Source organism: Clytia hemisphaerica, unplaced genomic scaffold (assembly GCF_902728285.1).
Source record: "Clytia hemisphaerica strain Z4C2 unplaced genomic scaffold, Clytia hemisphaerica genome assembly, whole genome shotgun sequence".
NCBI classification, from domain to species: domain Eukaryota; kingdom Metazoa; phylum Cnidaria; class Hydrozoa; order Leptothecata; family Clytiidae; genus Clytia; species Clytia hemisphaerica.
In genome coordinates this window covers 55,838-81,183 of record NW_027104561.1, presented here as the reverse complement: position 1 = coordinate 81,183, position 25,346 = coordinate 55,838, and the positions used below count along the sequence as shown (strand labels likewise).

The following is a 25,346-nucleotide window of genomic DNA, read 5'->3' as shown; positions in this document are numbered from 1 at the left end:
ATTAACAAACATTAAACCTTGAGTAGTTTATCGGTTTAACGACGAAATACAAAAGTAGATCATTAAAACATCACGATCATGATGCTGGCGCAAATTATTTTTGAAAATCTTAAGACTTAAGGACTCTCTGACCATAGTCAGAAAATTTGTTAAGGGCTAAAAAAAACTTTTGCTTTCACTTTCTTGACACTTTTAACAAGAAACTGTCTTTATAAGTTGTTTGGTAATTTATTCTGCTAAGAGTAATTAAGAATTTAATACCAAAATGACGTAAAGGACTTTAAAAAGACGTCAATAAAATGTTCTATTTTATAAAACGTGCTTAGTTTTAATACCTAGGTAATTAACCTTTTTCGATCGAATTTTTTTGAATTGGCCGCAAAGAAATGAACTACAGTATTTGAAACTTTTCGGAAAAAATTTCTAAATTAATGTATCAAAAAATTTATGACTGTTTTTCTACGAAAAATTGGGATAAAAAAACCCGCTATTTTCAAGATTTTGAGACAAAGAAGCTTTTACAAAGTTTTTCCGAAAAATCTTTTTTGAGTTTGGTTTTAAAGTTATGCAATCTTCCGCTAATTCCTTTTCAAAATGTTTTTTCTTTGCCGTAAATAAGGTCCTAAAAGTTGAAATACTCTTCCTCGCAAAAGTCTTCATTTTCTTCTTCATCATTTTTTTTCATTGCAATTTTTTAAATTTTCAGATACAGAAAAACATGTCATAGTTTTGTTGGTTACAGTACATCAGGCAGAAATCGATTTTTTGTACATGACAAATATGAAAAATTTACTTTGGTCAAAGCCCTAAAAAAAATTGAGTGTTTTCAAATGATGCTCTATACCTTGTTTTTTCTATAGATGACAAAAATGACTGTCACGATCGTTTTATATTTACCCTTTGCTTAATCTCCTTGTCAACAGATACTTGCTTATTTTTTAATGATTTTCACATTCCCATTCAATACTCTTGCTTGTTTTTTTTATCGGTTTTGCACTTCTTAGAAATAAACAATTGAAATGTATTCTTCACATCAATAACAAATAAAGTTATTTTATAATCGTTGATAACATTCGTTTCTATCGGTTCTGGGAATTTTTTCCCTGGATATTTGACCCCCCCCTCCCCCTCGGAAAATTGCCCCTTAATAAATTTTGACCAACATTTAGATCAGGCAATAACAAGCACACTTTAACAAAATGTAGACCAGGCTTAAATAAGGGCTAAATAAAAGCTTAACAGGGTTTGAAACTTCAGAATTTGGACACCCCTGTCTTACAGTCCCGGTGGAACGTTTTCCCTTACCGTGAATCTTCTATCGAAATCCCGATTGGGATAGAAATTCTGTGGTTCAAATCTTGAAAAACACAGTGGGATGGTTTTGAAGTGCAATTTTTATATAATGATTTATGAATTGAGATGTAATCAAAGTCAATTTCCCAGTTAGGCTGAAATTTAGGGGTATTTTTACCACCGGGGATGACATTGGGGCTGGAGTCCCAGCTGGTCTGTAGGTGTGTATTTATTTATAAAGGGGTGTATTTGGGTTTTAAAATATCTACAGTAAATTAAGCGTGAAGGATTAAAAAATTGTTTTGGGATTTGTTTTATCAAAAGAACTTATTGAAGATTTTCTCTACCATTTGACTCGATTTACCGTCATTCAAATTCAAATTAAATGTAACTTGCATCCCTACACAAAGTAAGTATTCATATCCTCCAAAACGAAATGTCGTATTAAATTTAACACCCTTTTTTCAATTGTGGGATTTTCAAAAGTTAAATTTTTAAGTTGGGCCTGCTATTCGATTGCAAAAAGAATCTCTGGTCAAACTGTGGTAAGTCCAACAAACTAAGTAACTATTTGGAAACCCTGTCTCAAAGCAGGGGGGACTTTTCTCTACACTTCCAACACTTTTTCACAAACAATTTTTTAAATTAAATTTCAAACGGGAATGAAATGAAAGTCGATTTCCTAGTAGGGTGGGGGTCCCAAAGGGTTTCGATACAGGGGTATATTTGGGCTTTATAAAAAATGTATAACAAGTATTTCTCAGAAATTCGTGTCTCTTCATGTCAAAGATCGGATTTGAGTCTTGTGACCAAAAAATCTAAGAAAGTACGTGCTTTTTTGTTGCTGACGTAAACAATGAAATTCCATGAAAAGCAAAACATTTGGAGACACGAACCCCTCAAACCATCAAAAAACATCAAAGAGACCTCTTAAATAAAGTCAATATTGTTGAAGAGGATGAATTTGTTATAAAAGGCACGCTTATTCTTTTACCTTTGCATCTTATTATGTTATATCGTATTTGGGGTACGGCTAAATTAATTGAAGATTCTGGAGAAAATATAGCATTAAAACTATTTAGATATTTTGGACGTTTTTAAGTTATCTCCATCGCAACCACTATGCGAGTGATTCTTATTATTTCGTTACTTTTGTGTTTCGTCAAAGCTAAAAAGGTAAGCAATATGTGTCAATAACCTGAATGGATTCTAGGGTAAATAATTCTATAATAACCCGTAGATTTGTGTTGAGGCGTGGCTATTCTTATGTTGGCACTGTATGGTTTGAGTATCATAAAAAATCCAGATTTCATTCATAAATTGTTCAATTTTTGCGAATTGCGGATATAAGAAATTGATCGAGAACTTAATTTGGCGTATTTTCGGTATATCCGCCAAATTCGCCAGATTTTCTGTCGCCATCAAATTTATGTTGTCACAGGTTAAAATTTCAAAGTAATCTAATCTGTGATGATCACAGCCTTATATATAAAGGTGTAACGATTGCATTTTTTCAATGTTGTCCATTTACCTCCTAGCTTGGAAAGAATAACAATGATGGAGGGGAGCTTTTGATGACACGTAATAAAGCTCACGAATTTCTTACTTCACGGAGTAAACGTGTAAGAAGAGACACGAGTTTAGAAGACGAATGTTGCTTATCTGAGTGGTGTGACCTGGAAGAAATGGAAGAACGCCATGAAAATAATGGATTCGCAAAGCCACAACCATATATCATTCAATGGCTTAGGTAATAAAACATTTTTTAACTTTTTTTCATTTACGAATTGACAAAATAAACATCAGAAAAGTTCAATTTTTCTTCATTTTAAGGCAGAATTGAGACCTTCTATAAGTGTCAAATCAATTCCCTGACAAAACCATACGCCTGAATTTGTTGTCTTCAGCGATGTTAGTCTATTTTATAAGATTAGTACATGATATTTTGCTACGTCACCACAGTAATAAACTTTTTAAGGTTGAATACTCTTTTGTGAATCGAGATTAAAAGTTTTACAAAGGCAACAACAATCGAAAAGAGTTTAAGAATTCCCAAGTCACTTCAATGATGACAAAAGATTTGAAATTGAATAGAAACATTTTGATGCTTTTATGGACCTACCTGGACCACCTGATTTAACACATATATAATTGATATCTACGTGAGCGTGACCATTAAACAATCATTCAGAACACTAATAGTGACGATCTATCTAGCTCGTACGAACGAACAAACGAACGGATAACGGTTAATTTATAGGACCTCTACCGAGGTAGGTCCAAAAGCATATGACAGATGCACGAATCCTATCGTGAAATAGGCTAACTAATAGAAATTATGTAGCTTTTTATAATTCTATTAATTTCTACCTCGCTCGCCGATGCAAATAATACCCTAAAATTTCAGCCCCACTGGGGAATTGACCTTTACTTTATCGCAATTCGAAATTTATTATAAAAATTTGCACTCCAATTAATTTTTTGAGCTTGTACAATACAATTATCCCCATTTGGAATTCTGACAAAAATCCATCGGGGCTGTGAGACAGATGTGTTCACTCATTAACACAATTATTAAGTATTCATTAGCAGACTTCGTTTATGCGTCAGTCCTCTCCATTCTTACGAAGTAGGAATACACGGGTTGCAAAAATTATAGCAATGCAGTCAAAACATGTGATTACTCGAGAAAGTTTACGTAATTTTATTTCCATGTTACTTGCTTTACAACTTACAGCTGATAACTTTATTAGTGTCAATAAATTCGAATTAATACACCTTTTCGACTGTAGCCGCCAATTGCCGCGCGGGCATTTTCTTGTCCGATTTACCGCACCCTAAAACCGTCCCAGTCTTTTTTCACACCTAAAGACAATACAAAAAAGTGTAAAAAAAGGATTGGATCAAGTTTAGGATGGTAAATTAAATAATAAAGTGGTGTATTTGAAATAAATGTCATGTGACAAGGACATGAAAATTCCGAGTAAAAGCGTGATTTGTCTTCAGACTAATTTTGTAAACTGTGTATTCCTCTTTTTTCAAGTAGTATCCAGACACTGCTTGTTCTGTACACGCGAGACATATTGACATGAGTGTATCAAGTGTTTATTTCCGAAGTTTGCTCATGCATAAAGTATCAAATTTAAAGTTCACTCTGAGGTTATCCATTTTTGGGTTATTTTTTTGCCGTTTTAGGTCTTCCTTGAAAGGCTGTATCTTTTTATTGAACAAAGAATCGAAAATTAATTTGAACACAGATTTGAAATCAGCAAGGTTCAAATATTTCATCAGAGAGTCTAATGTCATGAATTTTAAAACAGAAGACAATACAAATACATCTTCGTTTTTTTCATCATTGTTCTTCTTCCTTTTTCAGTTTTTCAAAAATGTTTATTTTTTATATCATTCTGCTTGAAAATATCTTTCCAAAATCCACTTTTTTAAGACCGTTTTTTGGTCAACGAAAGCCGGATTAAAAGTAAAATATATCGCTTAGATTTCAAAATATGCAGTCCTCAAAAACAAAGGAACCGCGAAATTTTAGAGATTTTACTCTACGCAATGGCTATACATCATGGATTCTCCATTCTCACGTTTCACTTACATGTTTTTTTTATAAGTCCCTTGGTCAGGCTCGTGTATGCTTAAGTTCTTAAAGCATCCAGGCATAGCTTATGCTTATTATATGCTTATGAATCATGCTTATGATTCACCCCGAGCCAAGTTTTTAGTGAAATTTCAGAAATTTTGTAAAAATTTGTTCAGATTTTGGGAGCAGTGAAATGTACCTAGCTGTGGAATGTCTATTTTTACTTGACCTCTTCCAAACCTTTTTAAACAGATAAAAAATAACCACATGAAAAATATTCCAGGCTGACTTATATGCTTATGTTATGCATAGGAAATCTGCAAATCTGAGCCTTCATATGCTTATAAGCGTTATGCTTATAAAAGAAAAAACATGTCTTTGAATATTAATAAACCAGCCGAGGCTGGAAGGTCAGCCAATAGAGCTTACTGTAGCTAGATAGCTTTAATAAGTGGGTTAACAGATGTAAGAGATGCACTGAAACAGAGTAGAATAAATATGTTGAATAATGCACAAAAAGTGAAACATTTGATAACTTGATTTAAAATTATGTAAAACAAGCCTGAGAGCTCCTCCAACCTCCCCCCCCACGAGAACGGTTTGTGTAATTTACGATGCGCGATCCAACGATTCACGATGCACGATGCACGATCCATGCATGATTTATGTCGATTTATGTTAATTATTCTAATTATGCACGAATAAGCTTTCATAACGCTAGCTATAAACAATATGTAATAGTTATCGGACAGTTGCGAGTACAATATGAGAAATATTTTACGAGTTCCGAGATTTTTCCGTACAATATTTTCCGAGCCTTTAGGCGAGGAAAATATACGGAAAATACGGAACGAGTAAAATATTTCCATATTGTACGAGCAAATGTCTGATAACTGGTTTATCGGTGACCCAAAAAATGCACTTTTTGTGTTGGAAAAAAACGCAGGGCACTTTTGTAGCAAAGTGACGTTAGATTGCTGCTACCGCTACAATGCAACAACATCTTTTCATTAATTTATATTTTTACATGTAAAATACAAGATATATTGTACTCATTTTAACCAATCAGATTGCAGATATTTTTTGGATCGCCGATAAATAACAATAACGAAAAAAAAAAAGATAAAAAGAAGGGGAAATAATTTTTTATCATAATCAGAATGATTAAAATAACTTATATCTTCTGTGTAGAAAAACCAAAAATTGATAGCGAGGGGTTTGAACAAAAGCTGGCTCGCCTAGTTGGCCCGGGCCATTTGGCCTACTATATGGCCCACCTTTTGGCTCACTGATTTTGCTGAATAAGCAGTTTTTAAAAAAGCGAATCAATCGTCGATATAAGGGGAAAATTACGAAATTTATAGACCCGTGCCGGCCCGGCAATCGTCCTTACGGGAAGGTCTTGCGCTGTACTAATTGTTAAAAAAGTCTAAGTCCAGACCGATTTAAGGCAAAATCTAATCCGGCGCTGTGTCTTCAATTTTGGTGCTACGTCTTAAATATTTTGCAGGCTTGTTCTCCATTTGGTAGAGATGCCTCACGGAAAGTTTGACCGGCTAAAAACGCTGTACGGCCCGGCAATCGTCCTTATGGGGACGTCCTGCAGCGTACCTTTCACGGCCTGTAGCCCGGTGACCGGTGGCGGTGGAGTGATGAAATTTGGGATGCTTTCCCCCTTCGATATGCTTGATGCCTCCAGAAAGTTTCAAGTCGTGAGACCCACCCAGTCCGGCGCTAGGGGAGGGAGTCATTCACGGTCCCGTACGGGTCCTTAACGGTCCCGTAGCGCCCTTCCGTCAACTTTTCAGGACTTCGGACATAGTTTTTCGGAATCTACACCAAAAAAAACATGAAATATCAAAACCTGGATAAACATTTTAAAGGTGCCCCTAACCCGATTCGAACTGGGGATCGCTAGTGCGTGAACCGAACGCCTTATACCACTGGGCCAACTTCAAGCCGTGCGCTGATTTAAATTCTCAGGGATGTCATTCCTTTGCTAGCTTGACTTGGCCCAAAGTATTTTTTAGACTTGGCTGAAGGTGTTTTTTTTCCTAATTTTCCCCTTATATCGACGATCGACTCTTACTCGCCTTTTTTTAAAACTGCTTATTCAGCAAAATCAGCGAGCCAAAAGGTGGGCCATATAGTAGGCCAAATGGCCCGGGCCAACTAGGCGAGCCAGCTTTTGTTCAAACCCGATAGCGAGAGAAAAAAAATTTTCGCCGCATGCCTCACTCGTTTTTAAAATGAAAGAAAAAGCCTTTGACGTCATAGAAAAGTTTTGGCGCGAAAAATTTATTAAAACTCATTTTTGTACGTTTATTATTTTTTTAAGAACAGTGAATAAGGTAAATAAGAAATCATTGGCTACATTACTTTTGGCATGTTCTTATAAAAGCCTTTCACCAAATGAATTGCAACTGGTGCTTTTATTTATTTGATCTTTTTCTTTGTTTGATGATCGAGTCAATTTAACATTTGATCTTTCTCAAAAAAGGTGAGTTTATACACGCGCTCTTCATTAAAAAACGTCTTCCCCACTTTACCACAACATTGTAAATTTTTGTTTATAACCCTGTCTCAATCCAATGCATTTGGTTGGTTTAATCGGAGAAACGTTTTTTTTTTTTAAGAAAGAAAGCAAAAAGGTTACAAGAGCCTTACAAAATATTCAATTCAAAGCATGGGCAAAAAAGTTGATGTTTTGATTTGATTTGATTGTTGAGGTTAAAATATATACACGTATACTTTACATTGATTTTCCAGGATTACAAAAGAAGGAATTAAAATATGTGATTACTAAAACCTGTAAATGCATAATTAGAATAATTAACATAATATATGCATGAATCGTGCATCGCGCATCGTGAATCGTTGGATCGCGCATCGTAAATTACACAAACCGCCACGAGAAGCTCAAGTATACTTCTCTTTAGCATTGTCCATATAGGGACATGTTTTTTTTTGACTGTACCAAAATCAGGTTTTCGAAAATCGTGAAAATCACTTTATTTTAATTATTTCGTCATTGGCATGATGAATTTTCCCAAAATTTTGATATGTATTGAGATTTGGGAAGGGCTTTAAAATGAGCTATTTAAAATTTCTAAATTCGGAGTATTTCAGGATTAATTAATCATGGAGTGTTTTGGATCATATCTCACTCCATGACTCATTATTCGGTCCTGGGGAGGTTTCTATGCATGCCTGAGGTAGCCTAAAATCATAAAATAGCCTGAGGAGTAATTTTTTTAAAGGCTGGAGTGAGTTATGATCAAAACAATCATCACGACTTTTTTAATCATTTTTCACTCATTTTAACAATTCCTGTTTTCTTTAGTTTGTTCCTTTCTTATCAACTAAACAAAAATCTCAAATCACCTCCCCGATAGATAGACTTGTCAGGAAAATATATACGATTGAAATTAGCACCTAGATTTCAAAAATGATCAATTTGATCCCATTTTCCTCCGGTTTTTTCCAAAAAAAAGAGGTTGATGTGAAAATTCAATCCTTTAGCTACACCCTGATATAAGTTTCGTATATAAATTGGACACGACAAAGGCCAAATATAGAGCCGACTTAATAAATCCGAAATAGACTATGATTTTTTTCATCCTGAAATACTCCGGATTCAACAAGCAATATCTTAAGTTCCATAAAAGCTATTAAGATCGGACAAAAAGTATCGGACAGAGCTACTAATCTATTTTTTTATTTTTGAATAACGATCAGAAAGGGTTCAGCTGTCTCTGTTAGTGCCGATTTGAACCGGGTTGGTTGAAAATCGGCATTTTGGTACAGTCAAAAAAAAACATGTCCATAGTACGTACGCAAAGATTTTCCAAATATTTGACACCCCCTCCCCCCTTGTACGCAGAGAACAATAGAAATGACTTTGTTTAAACAATAGATGTACGCTTTTGCTGAACCCCCTCTCCCCCCTTCACTGTGTACGTACTATATGGATGGCCCCTCCAGTCTGGGTAAATAAATTTTGTAGTTTAGTAACCGTCAAGTTACACAACATGCACACAACCATCTTGAAGACTTTGCTGATCGCAAATGATAATCGAAAGCAAAACTTAAAATTCATAACTACACGTTTTTTTTTTTTTAAGAAACTAGTTTTACCAAGCAGCCTCAATGTTTCTTAAGAAATCGGCCTTTTGAGCCTTAAATGTTTCTTACATGTTTCTAAATTTTTTAACATAATCAGCCTCATGGAAGGCTGGGTTGGAAGGTTCTTAAAAAAAAACGAATTAAAAAATGTTATTTTCTCATTCTCAGCCTCAGTATGTTTCTTAGATGTTTCTTAGTTTTTAGGCATTCTGAGCCTCATGTTTCTTAAAAGTGTGTTTCTTAAAAAAAAAAAAACTTGTATGCGGGGAAGCTCATTTTTCCCCCATTTTGCTTTAAACTCGCTTTTGATTGGTCTATGAATTTGGGCGATTGATTTACCGCCTTGGCGTAATAAACACACAACCATAATAAATAAATTCAACAGGGCAGCGGTGTAGCAATTAATTACAACTGGGAGCCCGCTCTTCTGTGCCAAGCACTGGCAGTGTTTTTTAAACTTTAAAACAATGTTAAATGAAGACCAGATTGATCTGTTTGTTATGGCTGTGCAAGTTGTGACGAGAGTGTGCATGTTGTGTAACTTGACGACAGCCCGCTTTCGGCAAGTCTGATAAGAGATATCTATAAACTGTTATCGCCATTCATTCCATTCCATTCCATCATTCAGTCAAAATGTGCGCCAAGGTTAGAAAAGGTTAGAAAAACACAATCTACGTCCGGAACTGCGTGAAAAATAGTTTGATCAATTTCAACAAGAACTGTATATATTAATATTAATATAAATGATCCAATTCCAAAAACCATTTGTCATAATTTTGCAAGTCCAATAATAGGAGATGTGATGTCATCATTTGGTTCCCGTCATCTGATTTACGGTCAGCAGGTAGAGCTGGAGAGTCGGAAAGCTTTTCTGCTGCTTTGCTGGATTTCCACTGTCGACCTCTGCACGCTCTGTGTTTGAAAGTTTTCAAATCGAAGTAGAGAGCCGCATTCTAATGGAGAGTAAACCGAAAACACCAGTTTATCCACGGTTTCTCAATTTTAAAGTAGAAATGACGGGAACCAAACAGTTTTTTGCGATTCGCCTTTATCACAAACACGTCCAAGTCCAAAAAAGCACGATTGCATCCAGTCTTTATATCAAATTTATACAGTAGCTGTACTTTTGTAGACTTTATCAAATCCCAATAACATTATAACACCATCAATTCCCCTAGAGGCAAACAAGAAAAATATGTTTTTATTGCAAAAACTATAAAAAAGCAGCAATAAAAAGTATATATCAGAAAATTCAACATAAACAAAAACTTGAGCAAACGGCTTTAAACCTTCAAAGGATGTAGAAAAAGAATCCCTTAGATGAAAATCATGTGTTTGATTTGCCGAGTTAAAAAAATAAATAACAGAAATTGAAGCTTGCAACAGATTTACACTGGAAATACTTTGGTACAACACTGACTTATCACATCTGGCTATCGCTTGAGCCGCCATCTTGAAACTACATTATGATCTGTAAAAACAACGCACGCTAAAAGTACCCAAAAAGTTAACCCGATCGGAAGAAAGTTTAGAAATCAAAAAGAGATCGGAAAATCGGATTTTTTTTTTTGCCGTCTTATGATGGAAGAACCGAATTTTACCTATTTGAATGCTCAGCTTAGGCTGACCAATAACTTCGAAATTAATATTTCTCGGGTATGTCACCACAGGTTGAATTTCAGAGGCAGCCAGATTAAAAAAAAACCACACCCCTAGAATTTTTGACGTAACTTTTTTTCTGTTTAAATCTTATCGTCATGAAATCTTCAACAATCATACCCTAGTAGATTTGAAGCCTGCATGTGAGATTTGAGATTTATAGCTCAGATATTTCTTAAAATATGACAGTTTGAAGAAAATGTATATTTTTCATAAATGAACAAAACCCTTTCTTTTTTGACGTCAAAAAGAAAATACAATTCTTGTGATCGGAGCATAATAGTGTGTTTATAGAGTCCCAAGGGATGCCCTGAAAGGTCCTACAATGACAGAGAGTACTGTAAGCCTATATATTTAAGGTGGTCGTTAACACTTCTAAGATAGGATCATTTTTTTCGGATCGATTTTTCAATTTTTGGTTTAAATTAAAGTTTGAACCTTACAGATCTTGCGGTCCACCCCAAACGCCCACCCCGCCGCCCGTCATAAAAACCGCAATATTCGCTCTTTTGGTGCTTGGAGCGACTCCAAATTTTTACCGTCACTGCTTAGAGCCACAAAGAACATTTCCGGAAGTTTTACTCTGGTGCTGTTAATAGTTCCGGATTTATGACAACCAAAACAAACCCGCCATCTTGAATCTTGTCCAATTTCAAGTACGTTTTTTTTGGTAAAGGGAATGACTGTTTCATGGCTTATTTTCTTGTATAAAGAGCTTCTCAAACTCCAAGGAACATTTTTACTTGATAAACTTTCTAATTTCCTTCCCATACACCTTTCCCGAATTGTTTGGTATTTTTCGAAGGTCTTCAAACCATATTGAAAACTACATATTTGTATTCCTCCCATAGAAACAAGTACATGCTCAAAATTTGAGCCCAAAAGCTTTTTTCTATCAATTTTTATGACTGTTTTTGTTCACGGTGAAATCCCTTATAAAAATTAAAACATACAGCCTGGCCTCGTTTCTATGTAATTTTATTGTTTATAAAGAAATTTCAAATTAAAATAACTCAAGAACCGGGAGTGCTTTTTTCATATTTCTTTTTTTATTTGTTTAGTTTTGCGACATACAATTTTATGAAACTAAATAGAAACATCCAAACATTAAAACAAAAAAGTCAAAAAACCTAAATAACAATTCAGGAAAGGTGTATTTCCATACACCTTTAGTTGGGTTTTGATAGTGATATAGTTGATTTTGGTGCATTTCTGGGTTTTCGCAAAAGTGAAAGTGAAAGTGCTCTTTACTAGACTTGAGCTTGTATTTCAAGTAATGGGGATAGAAATTTGCTTTTCTACAGTGAAATGTGTTACTTTAACCAATGAAAAAGTTAGGGAATACTTTTCAGTCACTTTTCACCAACTTTTAGCTTTTTCGCAGGCAAAAGTAAGGTTTGCGGTAATCTCAGGGTTCTACGCGAAGCCATGAATTTGCTGACACATGTAAAAAAATGGCTTTACTTTCTTTTTTAACCCTATTCGTACTAGGGGGGGGGGGCTCTTTCTGTTCGGAGGTCAAACTATTGGTAATAGCTCCTGAAATAATAGAGCTTTTGCCTTGAAATTTTCTGTAAATTCCTAACTTTTATTTAGCTTCAAGATAAAAAAAAAATTGACACCTAAAGATTTTCACACCTTGAGCATGATGACATTTCTGACAGTAAGGTGTCACAAAAATTGACACTTTTCCGATACAAATTTATTTTTAATGTCAAATATATCGTTTAAACCGTAATTTATTGAATATTTAGGATAAAATAAGCATTTTAAACTCAGACAACTTTTTTCTAAAGCTTTTGTTAGAATATAATATTTATTTATAAGAACAAAGGAAATTTCCGGTTTTTGCTCACTTTGGGCATGATGAGTGACGTCATCAAAAAAATTTTTTGTCAAAAGTTACCTTACGTGACAAGGATCTTGTGTGCCAAATTTCATCAAAAAAGACCCACTAGATCAAAAGTTAAGGGGTTGTACAGGAAAAGCCCCCCCCCCCCCCCTAGTTCTGAACCGCCCCTAAAAGCCTAGTATGAATAGGGTTAAATTGAAAACTGGGTTAGTGCATCAAGTTCCCATACCGAAGTTCAACTGAAATCTGTCAAAAATCCCATTTTGAAAGCTTTTTTTCCTCTTTTTACAGCAACAAATAGTTTTAAGGCCAGTTTACACAAAACAGCAAAACCGGGGGTTTTGTATCAAAACAAATGTCACATATGTCAAAATAAAAAATTAAACCAAATATGGCTAATTTTGATTGTTCAAATGTTTTACAAGTTTGTTTTGGACACGTGATTTTAATTGTTCTCTTTAATGACACGTGGTTCGCGCAATGTTTACATTTTACTACTTTAATGTCCCCTTAACGACCATCGACCATTTTCCTAGATTTTAGAACACATCAAACCATAAAGTACATGGCTTCACCCCCCCTGCTCGCAGGGGGGGGGGTTAAAAGGTCTCAGGGCAACTGGTACCTACAAATAGTCTTTGGCCAGGGGCCACCTACTGAGCTAGGGGGGACCTAATTTTTTACATAATGAACTGGGGGCTAAATCCTGTTGTATTTAATTACACTTGACAAAAAAGAAAGTTTTTCTAAAAGTATATCTACGATTTCAATTTTTAGCTTTTTTCGATTTTTGAACTTTTAGGGGCCACCTAGAATATTTTTCCAATAGGGGCCACCTAAATCCTAGGGGGCACCTAAATTCTTAGGGGGGACCTAGGACCTGCTTATAAGCCATGAAGTAGTGATAAGTGATATGGTTTCCTTTTCGAAATTCTGAAAACCAACGGGTTGAAAAATACATCATAAATTATCCTGGTTAAAAATTCAATCAAATTCTAATTAAACTTTATTTGATTTTTCAAAGGTGGAAACAAGGGAGAATTGATCGTTGCTGTCAATGGAAAAGTATTTACTCACACAAAATTAAATAAAGATTCTTCCGCTGTAGTTGCTAAAACGTTCGGTTGTTCCGGTGTGAAAAGCTTACGGATTCATTCAGGTGTTACTGGAAGCGAATTGATGATGACTCTTAAGTGTTATGGCTATGAAGACAATATCAAAGAGTGCAAATTTAGTTTGAGTCGTGATAATTATGTCGATCAAGTTATTTGTTATAAAGAAATACACGGGTTGCAAAAATTATAGCAATGCAGTCAAAACATGTGATTACTCGAGAAAGTTTACGTAATTTTATTTCCATGTTACTTGCTTTACAACTTACAGCTGATAACTTTATTAGTGTCAATAAATTCGAATTAATACACCTTTTCGACTGTAGCCGCCAATTGCCGCGCGGGCATTTTCTTGTCCGATTTACCGCACCCTAAAACCGTCCCAGTCTTTTTTCACACCTAAAGACAATACAAAAAAGTGTAAAAAAAGGATTGGATCAAGTTTAGGATGGTAAATTAAATAATAAAGTGGTGTATTTGAAATAAATGTCATGTGACAAGCAAATGAAAATTCCGAGTAAAAGCGTGATTTGTCTTCAGACTAATTTTGTAAACTGTGTATTCCTCTTTTTTCAAGTAGTATCCAGACACTGCTTGTTCTGTACACGCGAGACATATTGACATGAGTATCAAGTGTTTATTTCCGAAATTTGCTCATGCATATTTTTTCAACCTTAAGAACGGACCTAAAGTATCAAATTTAAAGTTCACTCTGAGGTTATCCATTTTTCCTGTTTTTTTTTTGGTTATTTTTTGCCGTTTTAGGCCTTCCTTGAAAGACTTTTTATTGAACAAAGAATCGAAAAATTTGCACACAGATCTGAAATCAGCAAGGTTCAAATATTTCAGAGAGTCTAATGTCATGATTTTTAAAACAGAAGACAATACAAATAAACCTTTTTTTTTTATATAAGGAACCTTAACTTTGCTCTGAGCCTGGAATTCCTTATTTTTACAGAGAATTTCTGTCTCAAAGTTCCTTATCGAGTTCCTTACTATATAGGAAATTTTGAACTTTTTGCCCCTTGAAAGATCAAAATTTGGTCAAATTAGTCCCAATAAGGTACATTATTTTCAAATCCACTTATTCTCAGCTTGAGCAGTTCCTTAACAATTCCTTATTTTTTGAACCATTTTCAGCCTCGTGTTCCTTATAAACGTGTTCCTTATAAAAAAAAAACGTGTATATCTTCATTTTTTTCATCAAATCATGAAGAACGGTGAAGAAGATAGTGCTCAATAACAAGTAGAGCTAAATCACTTCATATATCTCTCTTCAAATATTAAAAACAAACATTACACTGTGTTTCACGCACAAGGCGATCATCAGATGTGGATAAAAATTTTTCTACGAATTTTTCTGAATCGTTACACGTTTTTTTTTATTAGAACCTAGTTTATAAGAACATATAGGCTGAAATTCGTCGAAAAATTAAGAACATCTTAAGAACATGCCCAGCCTCAGTTTGGAAAAAAATAACAAGAAACTACAAATTTTTCCTCTTTTTAAGCAGTTTTAACCGAATTTAGGGGTGGATCTTCTAAAGTCGAGAGTCAAATATTGTCCAAATTTTGCCAAATTTAAGTGCTCTTTATTTTGTATCATATTGTCGATTTAGAGTAGTCTGAAAAATTAAGAACGCATTTAAGAACATTTTAGGCTGAAAATTGCTAAAAAAATAAGCACATCCAGGCCCAGCCAAATTTTAGGTGTTCTAATAAAAAAAAACGTGTATTTGATCTTTCATAATAATTTCTCTCTTCATGTGCGTGTAAATAACTTCTATTGTTAAAAACAAAAGAATTTATTGAAGCGATTAGCCGCTTCAAGTTTGGATCTGCTTTAACTTTGGCTTCTAACAACTTCTCTATTTTTGACGTCAAAATGAAATTCCCTGTTCACTTGTGAAACTGGTACTTTTTCTTCAAACTCCTGATTCTTAATAAATATATAAGCTATAACATTCAAATTTCACACACAGAATTTAAGTCTACGAAGGAAAAAGAGTGTGAAACGATGAATGAAAATAAAGTTACGTCAAAAATTCTAGGGGTACGTTTTTTTTAAACCACCCTGTATTAGTAGGGGGCATAGCCTTGGGTTCCGTGACATCTTTTCTACGACCTAGCCATTTTTAGTCTATTCCAAAGAACAGTATATTACAAGATATTTTTGAGAGGGAGGACGCAGATTTAGGCCCGGGAAAACTTATATGACAAAAATAGTGACGCCATAGGCAAAACTGCAAGGGAAAATAGGAGTAGAGAAATAGCTAATTTTAGGCGTTCATGGTAGAATATCACTGTGATACATTTTTTGTTATAAGAGCAAGTAAATTTTTGATGAGGCTCGGATGTTCTGTTGTTCTCATTTTTTTGGTTTTTGATCCTCAAATTGTTCTTATCCTGTTCTTATCTATAAGGTGAAATTAAAGTTTCAAGGTTTATAACAATTTTTACTACTTCGACCCCTAAATTGCTTGAAATTGAGTAATTTAAGGCTCCAGCATTGTTCTTAAAATGTTCTTATTTTTTGGCGATTTTTGAGCCTCATTGTTCTTATAAATTTGTTCATATAACAAGTGATACTTTTATGGACCTACCTGGTTATGCATTTAACACATATAATTGATATCTACGTGAGCATGAACGTTACACAATCATTCAGAACACAAATAGTGACGATTTATTAAAATTAGTCGTTTGTTTCTTATAAAAAAAACGTTTAAAAACCAAAATTTCATGCTCTTGAAATATTCTTTCATATTCAAGACTTCGTGAGCATAAAAAGACATCTATCTCATAAAAAAATTGAGTAATTTGGCTAAGAACATTGATGTATGCTTATTAATAGTGATTCTTATAGATAAAGATGCGTTTTTTGAGCTGAAAAGTTTTTTTACAAAAATCTGCTTGAGCCATCTTTTACCTACTTTCATGCAAAAAATCAGATAAAAACAACGATCCAATATTTCACAAAGTTCAAAAAACCCTTTTTTTAGCCGTTTTTTGGCCCAAATTTGCCCAAAAACATTTTTTTTTCTTCGAAAATTGGGCTCCGTCACATTCGAGGGTTTATAGTTATGCATCTTTGTGCAAAAAGTCTTAAAGAATGAAAGAGCCAATCTCGAGAAAAGCTAATGCCTAAGTAATTGATAATGTGCTTATAAAAAAATATCGATTTTGGCCAGTTTTTCTATAAAAACACGCCAAGCAACCAAAATTTCATGTCTAAACACACATATGTTTCAAAAGTAAGCCCTCGTGAGCAAAAAAAACATCTATCTCATAAAACAATTGAGTAATTTGACTAAGAACATTGATGTATGCTTATTAATAGTGATTCTTATAGATAAACATGCGTTTTTTAAGCCAAATAAATGTTTTTGCAAAAATCTGCTTGAGCCATCTTTTACCTATGATGGTACCCTACTTTCATGCAAAAAATCAGAAAAAAATAATAATCCAATTTTTCACAAAGTCCAAAAAACCCGTTTTTTAGCCGTTTTTTGGCCCAAATTTGGCCAAAAAATTTTTTATTCGAAAATCGGGCTCCGTCACATTTTGGCCACCACCATTTTGCACCTTTGTACCAAAAATCAAATGATTGCTATGATTCAATCTCGAGAAAAGCTGGTAACGAACGGACGGACGGACGGACAGAGGTGAATTTATAGGACCTCCACCCCACCGGGGTAGGTCCAAAAAAACTGTAGCAAACGGAGGTTTAATCCGTCGGAAAACAAAAGTAACCATGACAACTGGTACAAGATCTTGTACCAAAATCAAGACAACGAAATCAACGGTTCAAAAAAATTGATTTCTCATTTCCTCTTATTTATAGCCTCGAAGGCTTATTAAATTAGAAAACCATACGATGGTACCAAGAGATAATGAAAAATTCTCTTGTTCCATGTTTAGGGAGAGGCCTGGCTGCAAGTATTTTTATTGTGATAATGGTGCTCATATATCAATGGAAAAGAGATGTAATTTGGAGATTAATTGTGCTAACGGTGAAGACGAGCAAGATTGTCCGTTTAACACAATACCGACTGCAGAAATCACAGGTACTAAAAACATTGACTTCAAAGCACAGAAAAGTCTCCGAAACTCCTTGGTGGGAAATGAAGCCACTAATTTCCCATCCAGAACACGTGCCCCGTGTATATGATGATGTGTTCTGACGAGACAGGGGTATAATCAAGGTCATCAACGTGTTCTTGTTGTCTAGGTAACCCTAGAAAGCTTCAGAGAACACATATTTTAAGGAGACAGGGGTAAATCAATAGAAAATTGATGTAATGTTGTTACCTAGTAACCCTAGAAATTATTAGAACACATCTTTCGTGGAGAAACAAATATCTTACACGTTTATCTTGAAAAACTGTTTTTCCTAGATTTTAGAACACATCAAACCATAAAGTAGTGATAAGTGATATGGCTTCCTTTTCGAAATTCTGAAACCCTACGGGTTGAAAATACATCATAAATTATATCCTGGTTAAAAATTCAATCAAATTCTAATTAAACTTTATTTGATTTTTCAAAGGTGGAAACAAGGGAGAATTGATCGTTGCTGTCAATGGAAAAGTATTTACTCACACAAAATTAAATAAAGATTCTTCCGCTGTAGTTGCTAAAACGTTCGGTTGTTCCGGTGTGAAAAGCTTACGGATTCATTCAAGTTACATAAGGGAATTGACGATGACTCTTAAGTGTTATGGCTATGAAGACAATATCAAAGAGTGCAAATTTAGTTTGAGTGGTGATAATTATGTCGATCAAGTTATTTGTTATAAGGAAAGCGAATTGATGCTGAAAAATCAAGGTTAGTATGTTTATAAAGAAACATTAAGACTAGCTTCTTCTGTAACTTTAGTGGGCTTTAGTGAGAGCCTAATAATTCTTGATATCTTTAGATGTCATAATATGCTGCTTTTTACTATTATATAGGTAGATCTTAGATAAATGCAGGGTACGTTTATTTTTGAGCCAATTATACTCTCATTTCAAGCAAAACACTTCAATTTTTACAAGTGAGAAATTTCTTGAACTCTTTTTGGTACTTTTTGCTCCTTCATCCGGTTACATTACTACAAACCCCATATTACATTTTGAATTTCCTCTTGACAAATTATTTCTTGGTACACATTTTTTTAATAAGCAACCAGGTTGCTAAGGCTCGATCCCTAAAACGTCTCGTGAAGTAAAAGCTTCTTAGATAATCTAACCATGGCAAACGATAGACCTCGACCCAATAAGTAAAAAAATGGTATAATATCAGGGGTGGTCAAAGCAAATTTTTCAGAAAATGAGCTACAATCCTAAGCAACCCCATCCCTGATCCGAAGATCGTCGAGTTGCTTATAAAAAAAATAGGTATTAGATAAAAATAGCTGCATAATTTTGAAATTCTCATCTTTATACCATTTTATCTTTATAGAGCAAAGTATTGATGGAAGTGTATATGGGGCCGCTTTTATTTCCGGATTGCCTATTTGTTATCAAAACAATTTAAAAAGGAATGCAGCTCAAGTTATTTGTAATGCAATAAAAGATTCGTCTTATGTTGGTGTCCCTTACAAGGTTACAGGATACACAAATAATGACAAATACTTTTTTACTAATATTGAATGTGATAATCCAAATTATCGGTTGCACCAATGCAAGTCATCCTTAGATGATGTATGTTACAACATGGCTGGTGTTATGTGTTTGAAAGAAAAAACTTTTAAGCAATCTTGTACCGAATGTCCGCTTCAAGCTATGGGAGCTGTTGTTATAGCAACTGATATTAACCATGAATGGTCCTTAAGGGAGACAAATGTTTTTTGTCGGCAAGAGCATGCTACCTTCTATGGAGGCAAATACAAGTACAAACTGGTCAATGCAACAGTCAATGCAACAGAGTCAGCAAATTGTTTGGTAAGTGATATCAGATGCCGTGGTGACGAGTCTGATTTGCGAAAATGTGATTTTCAATTGTTGAGTAAATGTCCTACTACACCATTCTATCAGGTTTCTATTGAATGTTTAGCAAGCTTCAAAGAACTTATTCAAATCATTCAAATGGTAGACACCAAAACAAACAATCCTCAACTCCAGTACAACTCTGTGAAAATGGCTATGGAAAAAATGATCTTTGAGTATGGAAAATGGGACTGCACTGGTAACATCACAGGAGAAGGAATTAAAGCATACTGTTCCACCTTCACCGCCCTTCGAAATCTGGAAAACATTTTGAAACCTAAGAAGGATGAATCAATCATTTTTCTAAGGACAAGCCATGATATCAAGAAGGAGCTAAGCGAAAAACTCTTGGATGAGCGATTTTCAAACTTGCACACACAAATAAGCGCTTTAGGGACAAGGACGACCAAATTTCAATTGCAGCTTAGAAAACACCTTCAAGGAGTGAGTTCCTTTAAAGCTAGTATCATAGAAGCAAAAATTAACAAAGATTTATTACCAGAACAAAGACAACTGCAAATGCTTTATGAGAATAAAATAAAAACATTGGAGGCACAATTAACACGGTTGAGAGCTTATGCAGGTAGAGTCGAACGAGCTGAGGAGGCAGAAATAATTCTAAATATCATTATAGGAACGATAACAATCGCTATTGACCTTGCAATTGCAGTTGCATCTGCCCCAGTTGCAGCTCCAGTGTCTGTGATAGAATTAACTGCAGCTGGGCTCAAATTGGCTAACCTAATGAAGGAAGCCGATAAGAAAACTTCAGAAGGAAAAGTCAAGAAAGAACAAAGGCAATATCTTTGGAGAAAATACAACAAACTTCGAGAAATCACAACGAGATTTAGAGAGAGTCGAAAAGCCAAACAAGGCGGTATATCAGAAGCACGGAAATTTCTTGAAGATATTGAATCTAAGAAAGGGAAATTTAATACAGAATCGGCAACAAGATTTTTAGATAAGTTTGGTACAATGGATGCCATTATTGACAGTTTTGATATTAATGAATTTGGAACGACACTTAATGAGATGGTTGGGGGACTCTGTAACTTTATCCAAGACTCTAGTGCTTCAGGAAGTAAAAAGGTTAAAAAAAATGAAGCAAGAGAAGGATTGTGTATAGAAACCAGTAGTACTATCAGCTCAATCATCACAATTATGGAGTCGACCAATGACAACGGAAAAACATTATCACAGATCCTTGTTGAGCTTGCACAATTGAAATTGGAAGAATCTAGTGCTGCAGGTTTATCAATAACGTTAGAGAGCAACCTAAACTCTGATTTAGAAGTCAAACTCAATCAAATGTTGTCAATAGTTGTCATTAAAATACAGAAAAGAAAGCTTATTGAGGAGGCTTGCAACATGATCACATATCTGAATTTTGGAGAAGAACAGGACTTTTGTTCAAAAATGAAAAATGATCCTGAAAAAAGCGACTTGACTTCACTTCAAAGTTACATTCATCAAGATAAGTGTTTCAGCCCGGTCAACTTGAACGTATTTATACCAGTCAATAACACTCAATCTCTCGATTTTGTCCCTGGTTTCATCAACTCTGATGCATTGCTTCTTAAAACCTTTAATGATAGTACGTGGCCAACGTCTGGTGAAATCTTATTCGATATCCCTGGAGACGAGTGGATGTCTGAAAATGGTTAGTAAAACCTCAACGGTAACACAATTTTAATTTGAGTGTAATTAATTTGCCTGCTTCTCGAGAAAGTGACGAAAAACAGGACTCAACGAGGTCACGAAAAGCACGTTATTCACCACACCTTTCTAACCCTATTTATATAGACCTTGTTACAGTTTGATAATACAAGGGGGTATGTTGCACCACTCTGAATAACTGTTGAACTAGTTGAGATTTTTATACCAAATTTGGAACAAAAAATGGTCATCACAATATTAACTCATAAAAAAAATTTCGATTCTGTGACGTCATCGAAACGGTGATGAAAATGACCCCTTGTCAGCTTTTTGTTTTGATTAAGAATAATAGAAAACTCCATGACATATATGCCGGTTTTTGTTAAATTTGAAATCTTAAAATCTATGCTGAAGATGAGTAAAATTGAATTAAAAATGATGATGTCATAATTGATGATGGCATCATTTTTTGAAAAATTTTACATTAAATTTTGAAATGCATACTACATTATCTAAAACCTGTGAAAATTTGAAGTGATTTGGATTAATGTATTAAAAGTTATGAGAGTTTTAGGATTTTGTGATTTTACAAGATTTTAGCTGGGTTGTATGACCCATGTTGGCAATAAAGTCAAAAACTCGACCTGGTGAGTATTTTAACTGAAAGATTTTGTAGTTTTAAGCATTATAACATTTCGTTACTGAAGTTTCGTGTCCTTTGAAAGTTTTTTTCAGGGAGTTCTAAGCAAAAAAGTGCCAGAGTGGTGTAAAATACCCTCCCTCACCCGGTAAAAATAGGGTTGATGTTCATATAACGTCCAAATAAGGTCCATTGCTGTTTTTTCTGCATTGTAGTGGAACTGAAGGTTTGATTTGTCTAGATGCTAATCGACTGAGGACGATGGTAAATCAGCACTTCAATCTTGCGGGTCAAAACTTCAGTTACTCTTTTTTTCTGCACTAGGTTAGCTACATAAACTCGCAATTGTACATGAGGTCTAGCTGAATTGAAAACTTACGGACTAATTGAAAAACCTCTCTAAGGATCTAGAATTAGAGTTACCAAACATATTGTAGTTTCTAACAGAATATCCATCTCTAAGCAAAACGCACGAGATTTATTCAAAGCAAATAAATTGGATATCGAAAAATATTCAGTCAAGCTTGATGGATATTCGACGAAGCAAAGCTGATTTTTTTCTTGTCGAATATCCATTTTGATGTACTAAAATTTTCATCATTTTCTTCTATTACAAGGTTGGATTCAAAAAGGCGATCAAGGTCCATTCTACCTTAAGCAATTCGAGATCTTTTATCCCCCGCAACATCCAGACGGAAAGACGGACTATCTAGTGGAATCAAACGTTGAACTGGTGAAAAATAAACTCAATGGGAAAACGTACAAATTTGATCAGCCAATGGTCTACAATTTGAAATATTATGATAATTATGATCATCAGTTGCCATGCAACGGTGAGATACACGCACCATATCGTTCATGTCCCAACGATCAAAGTTATTCAGTATGCGTTTCAAAAAAAGGAAATTTACCAGGTCCTTATTACCCAACTACGAATTCAACATGGAGAATCTCAATGCAAAGCAAATATGAATTACCGAGAATTTTCTCCTCCACTCCATTCTTTCTCAATGCGAAAATACAGATTTGCTCGAGATCAATACAGGTAATTAGTAACTACAATCAGTGCAATAATACGTTGGCAATAAGCCTTGCAAAAACACATTATTTCACTCTCCCCCAACCCCCACACCCCCAATTTCAATGGTGAATTGGGGGCCCGGGGCGGGATGTCATGAAAAATACATGAAAATCACCGTTTACTGTCAAATATCACTGATTCTAGCTCGTGTTAAAAAGATTTTCACAATAACCTCTTTTTACTCTTAAAAATAGGAGTTTCCACTTCCAGGCAGATAGGACAAGGGAACCTTTCGAGGCTGCTCGAATTTTGGTGTTTTCCCCAGTTTTTTTAGTGGTACAAAAATTTATAGGACGCTACTTTAGGTGTACAAACTTTCGCGATTTTCGCGAACTTTGGCCTTTTTCACGAAAGTTTGCACACCTTAAGTATAATGTATAAACAAGAGAAATCTATATACTCAATTGTTCGTAACTAGGATGATAACTAGTATTCATAGGGGGGGTTCATGGTTGGAGGAGGAGCGGAATCGGCCCTTTTTTCGGACGGTGTGGCGGAATTTGGTGAAAATTTAGACGGAATTACGGAAATTGGGTTTCTGACGGAGACGGAAAATTAGACAATTTTAGTGCGGAAAAACGGAATTTAGCAAAAAAATTTGCGGAATTTCGGAATTGGTAAAAGATATTCAAAATTTGCGGAATTTTCGACAAAAATGTTGAATTTCAAAGGAATTTTCGGTGACGGAATTTTGGTTCAATTTAAGACGGTTTGACGGAAATTGGAGAAAAAATTGGCGGAATTGCGGAATCGGGTACTCCCTGAACCCCCCCCCCTTCATAGGACTTGGTCTTCGCTTTTTTTTCAAATGTCATTTTAATTCCAGGACAATCGACAAAAGAAAAAGGGTTACAGTTTATCGAATTCCAAACTTCAAGGCTGTTGTCCAGTTGACCATTACTATGACGTCAAAACAAAGATCAAAGCTGCTGGCCAAAATCCTTGTAAAAAATGCTCATCTGGTACACCTAGAATGGGTGGATATTTTTGTGAGAAGTGCCCGCCTGGTATTAAACAAACGAAAGATGTTTACGGTTGTCAAGTACCAGTGTTTGGGCAACTTATGGCAAGTGCAGCAATGAAAAATTTGATCGATCCATTGGTAATGTTGTCATTACTTCTCATCATGTTCGTGTTTTGATCTGTATGACTTGATGTCAGGTTGAAAGTTTAGATTCGCTTTAAGTGCGCACTCCAAATTTTTGTTATTATGTGAATTAGTCTAAATACAATGACATGGTTTCCATATGACAGGAAAAAGAGCGCACAACTGAAAACGAACGACCCTTCATTATCTTATTAAAATGTTGAAATTAAAAGACACCCCCTCCCCTTCTCACAGACCCATTGGGCCCTCTAACCACTGGAAAAGTTGGCCAAAATATCGTCCCCGGTGGGAAATTATCCTCCAATTTTTGTCCCCACGGAAAAAAATTAATAAATTAATCCCCACTGCAAAATATCATGTTATTTTTCCTATCCCCACTGAATTTTGAATTAAAAACAAAAGAATTGAAATCCCCAGTCATGTAAAATGTGAGAATATCAATTCCCATCGTGTTTTAGATCGGTATTTTTACCCCCCACTGGCTGAAAAAATCCTACCGGTTCTGTGAGAAACGGTGGCGTGAAAGAGCAAAAGTAGATTATAGTATAACCAATTCAATTTTTTAAATTTTTTATCATAAGTATGATACTATATACCTATATCCTGAGATTTACTTTAGAGTCTAAAGCGTGTCATTGAAGAGAACAATTAAAGTCACGTGTCCAAAACAAACTTGTAAAACAATTGAAACAATCAAAATCAGCCATACTTGTTTTGATTTTCTATTTTGACATGTGACATTTGTTTTGATTTTGCAACCGCTGCATACGGTTTGTTTTACAAATTTCGTCAGTACTTTTGTGCCCCTTTAAAGGTTGTTAATTTTACATAAGTGTTCCCGTTTCATATCAGTCACATATTTCATATCAGGATAGTGTCTGCCTATTGTTATATTATGCTTATATGAGCAAAAAAAGTTCTTCCACTTTTTGACCAATCTTACTCCACTTCTATTTCAATCTAATGTGAAAAAGATTGTGAATTAAAATCGATGAGTAGCATAGTGTGAACCCCCAGAATAGTGGGGGGGGGAGGGGGCAGAATAGTGGTGGGATTTGGAAATTTTCAGGTTTAGGTGGGAGAAACAAGTTAAGGTGGGGATTAATTGATTTTTGATGTTTTGGTAGAGTTAACGTTAGTTTTTTCTTATTTCCAATTTAATGCTAAATTTTATATTCTATAAAAAATAGCCTATAGGCAAATCAATTTGTGATTTCGATTCATTTTTGATTCATTTTTCATTATACTGATATTTTTCTTA

At 34.8% G+C, this 25,346-nt stretch overlaps 1 protein-coding gene across 1 annotated transcript; it reads left to right on the top strand.

Annotated features, from left to right (window-relative positions):
* The first annotated feature begins 2,271 nt into the window (after positions 1-2,271).
* LOC136823313 (uncharacterized) lies at positions 2,272-24,232 on the top strand. Its single transcript, XM_067079496.1, has 7 exons — positions 2,272-2,469; positions 2,832-3,043; positions 17,552-17,697; positions 18,180-18,458; positions 19,074-21,260; positions 22,514-22,941; positions 23,804-24,232. Exons 1-7 carry the CDS (start codon positions 2,416-2,418, stop codon positions 24,116-24,118), a joined length of 3,621 nt encoding a protein of 1,206 aa, XP_066935597.1. The 5' UTR covers positions 2,272-2,415; the 3' UTR covers positions 24,119-24,232.
* Positions 24,233-25,346: the final 1,114 nt, after the last annotated feature.

Coding starts and splice junctions, on each gene's coding strand:
- LOC136823313 (XM_067079496.1), top strand. CDS start 2,416: ATGCGAGTGATTCTTATTATTTCGTTACTTTTGTGTTTCGTCAAAGCT. Junction 17,698..18,179: donor ACCGACTGCAGAAATCACAG/GTACTAAAAACA, acceptor GATTTTTCAAAG/GTGGAAACAAGGGAGAATTG. Junction 18,459..19,073: donor ATTGATGCTGAAAAATCAAG/GTTAGTATGTTT, acceptor TTATCTTTATAG/AGCAAAGTATTGATGGAAGT.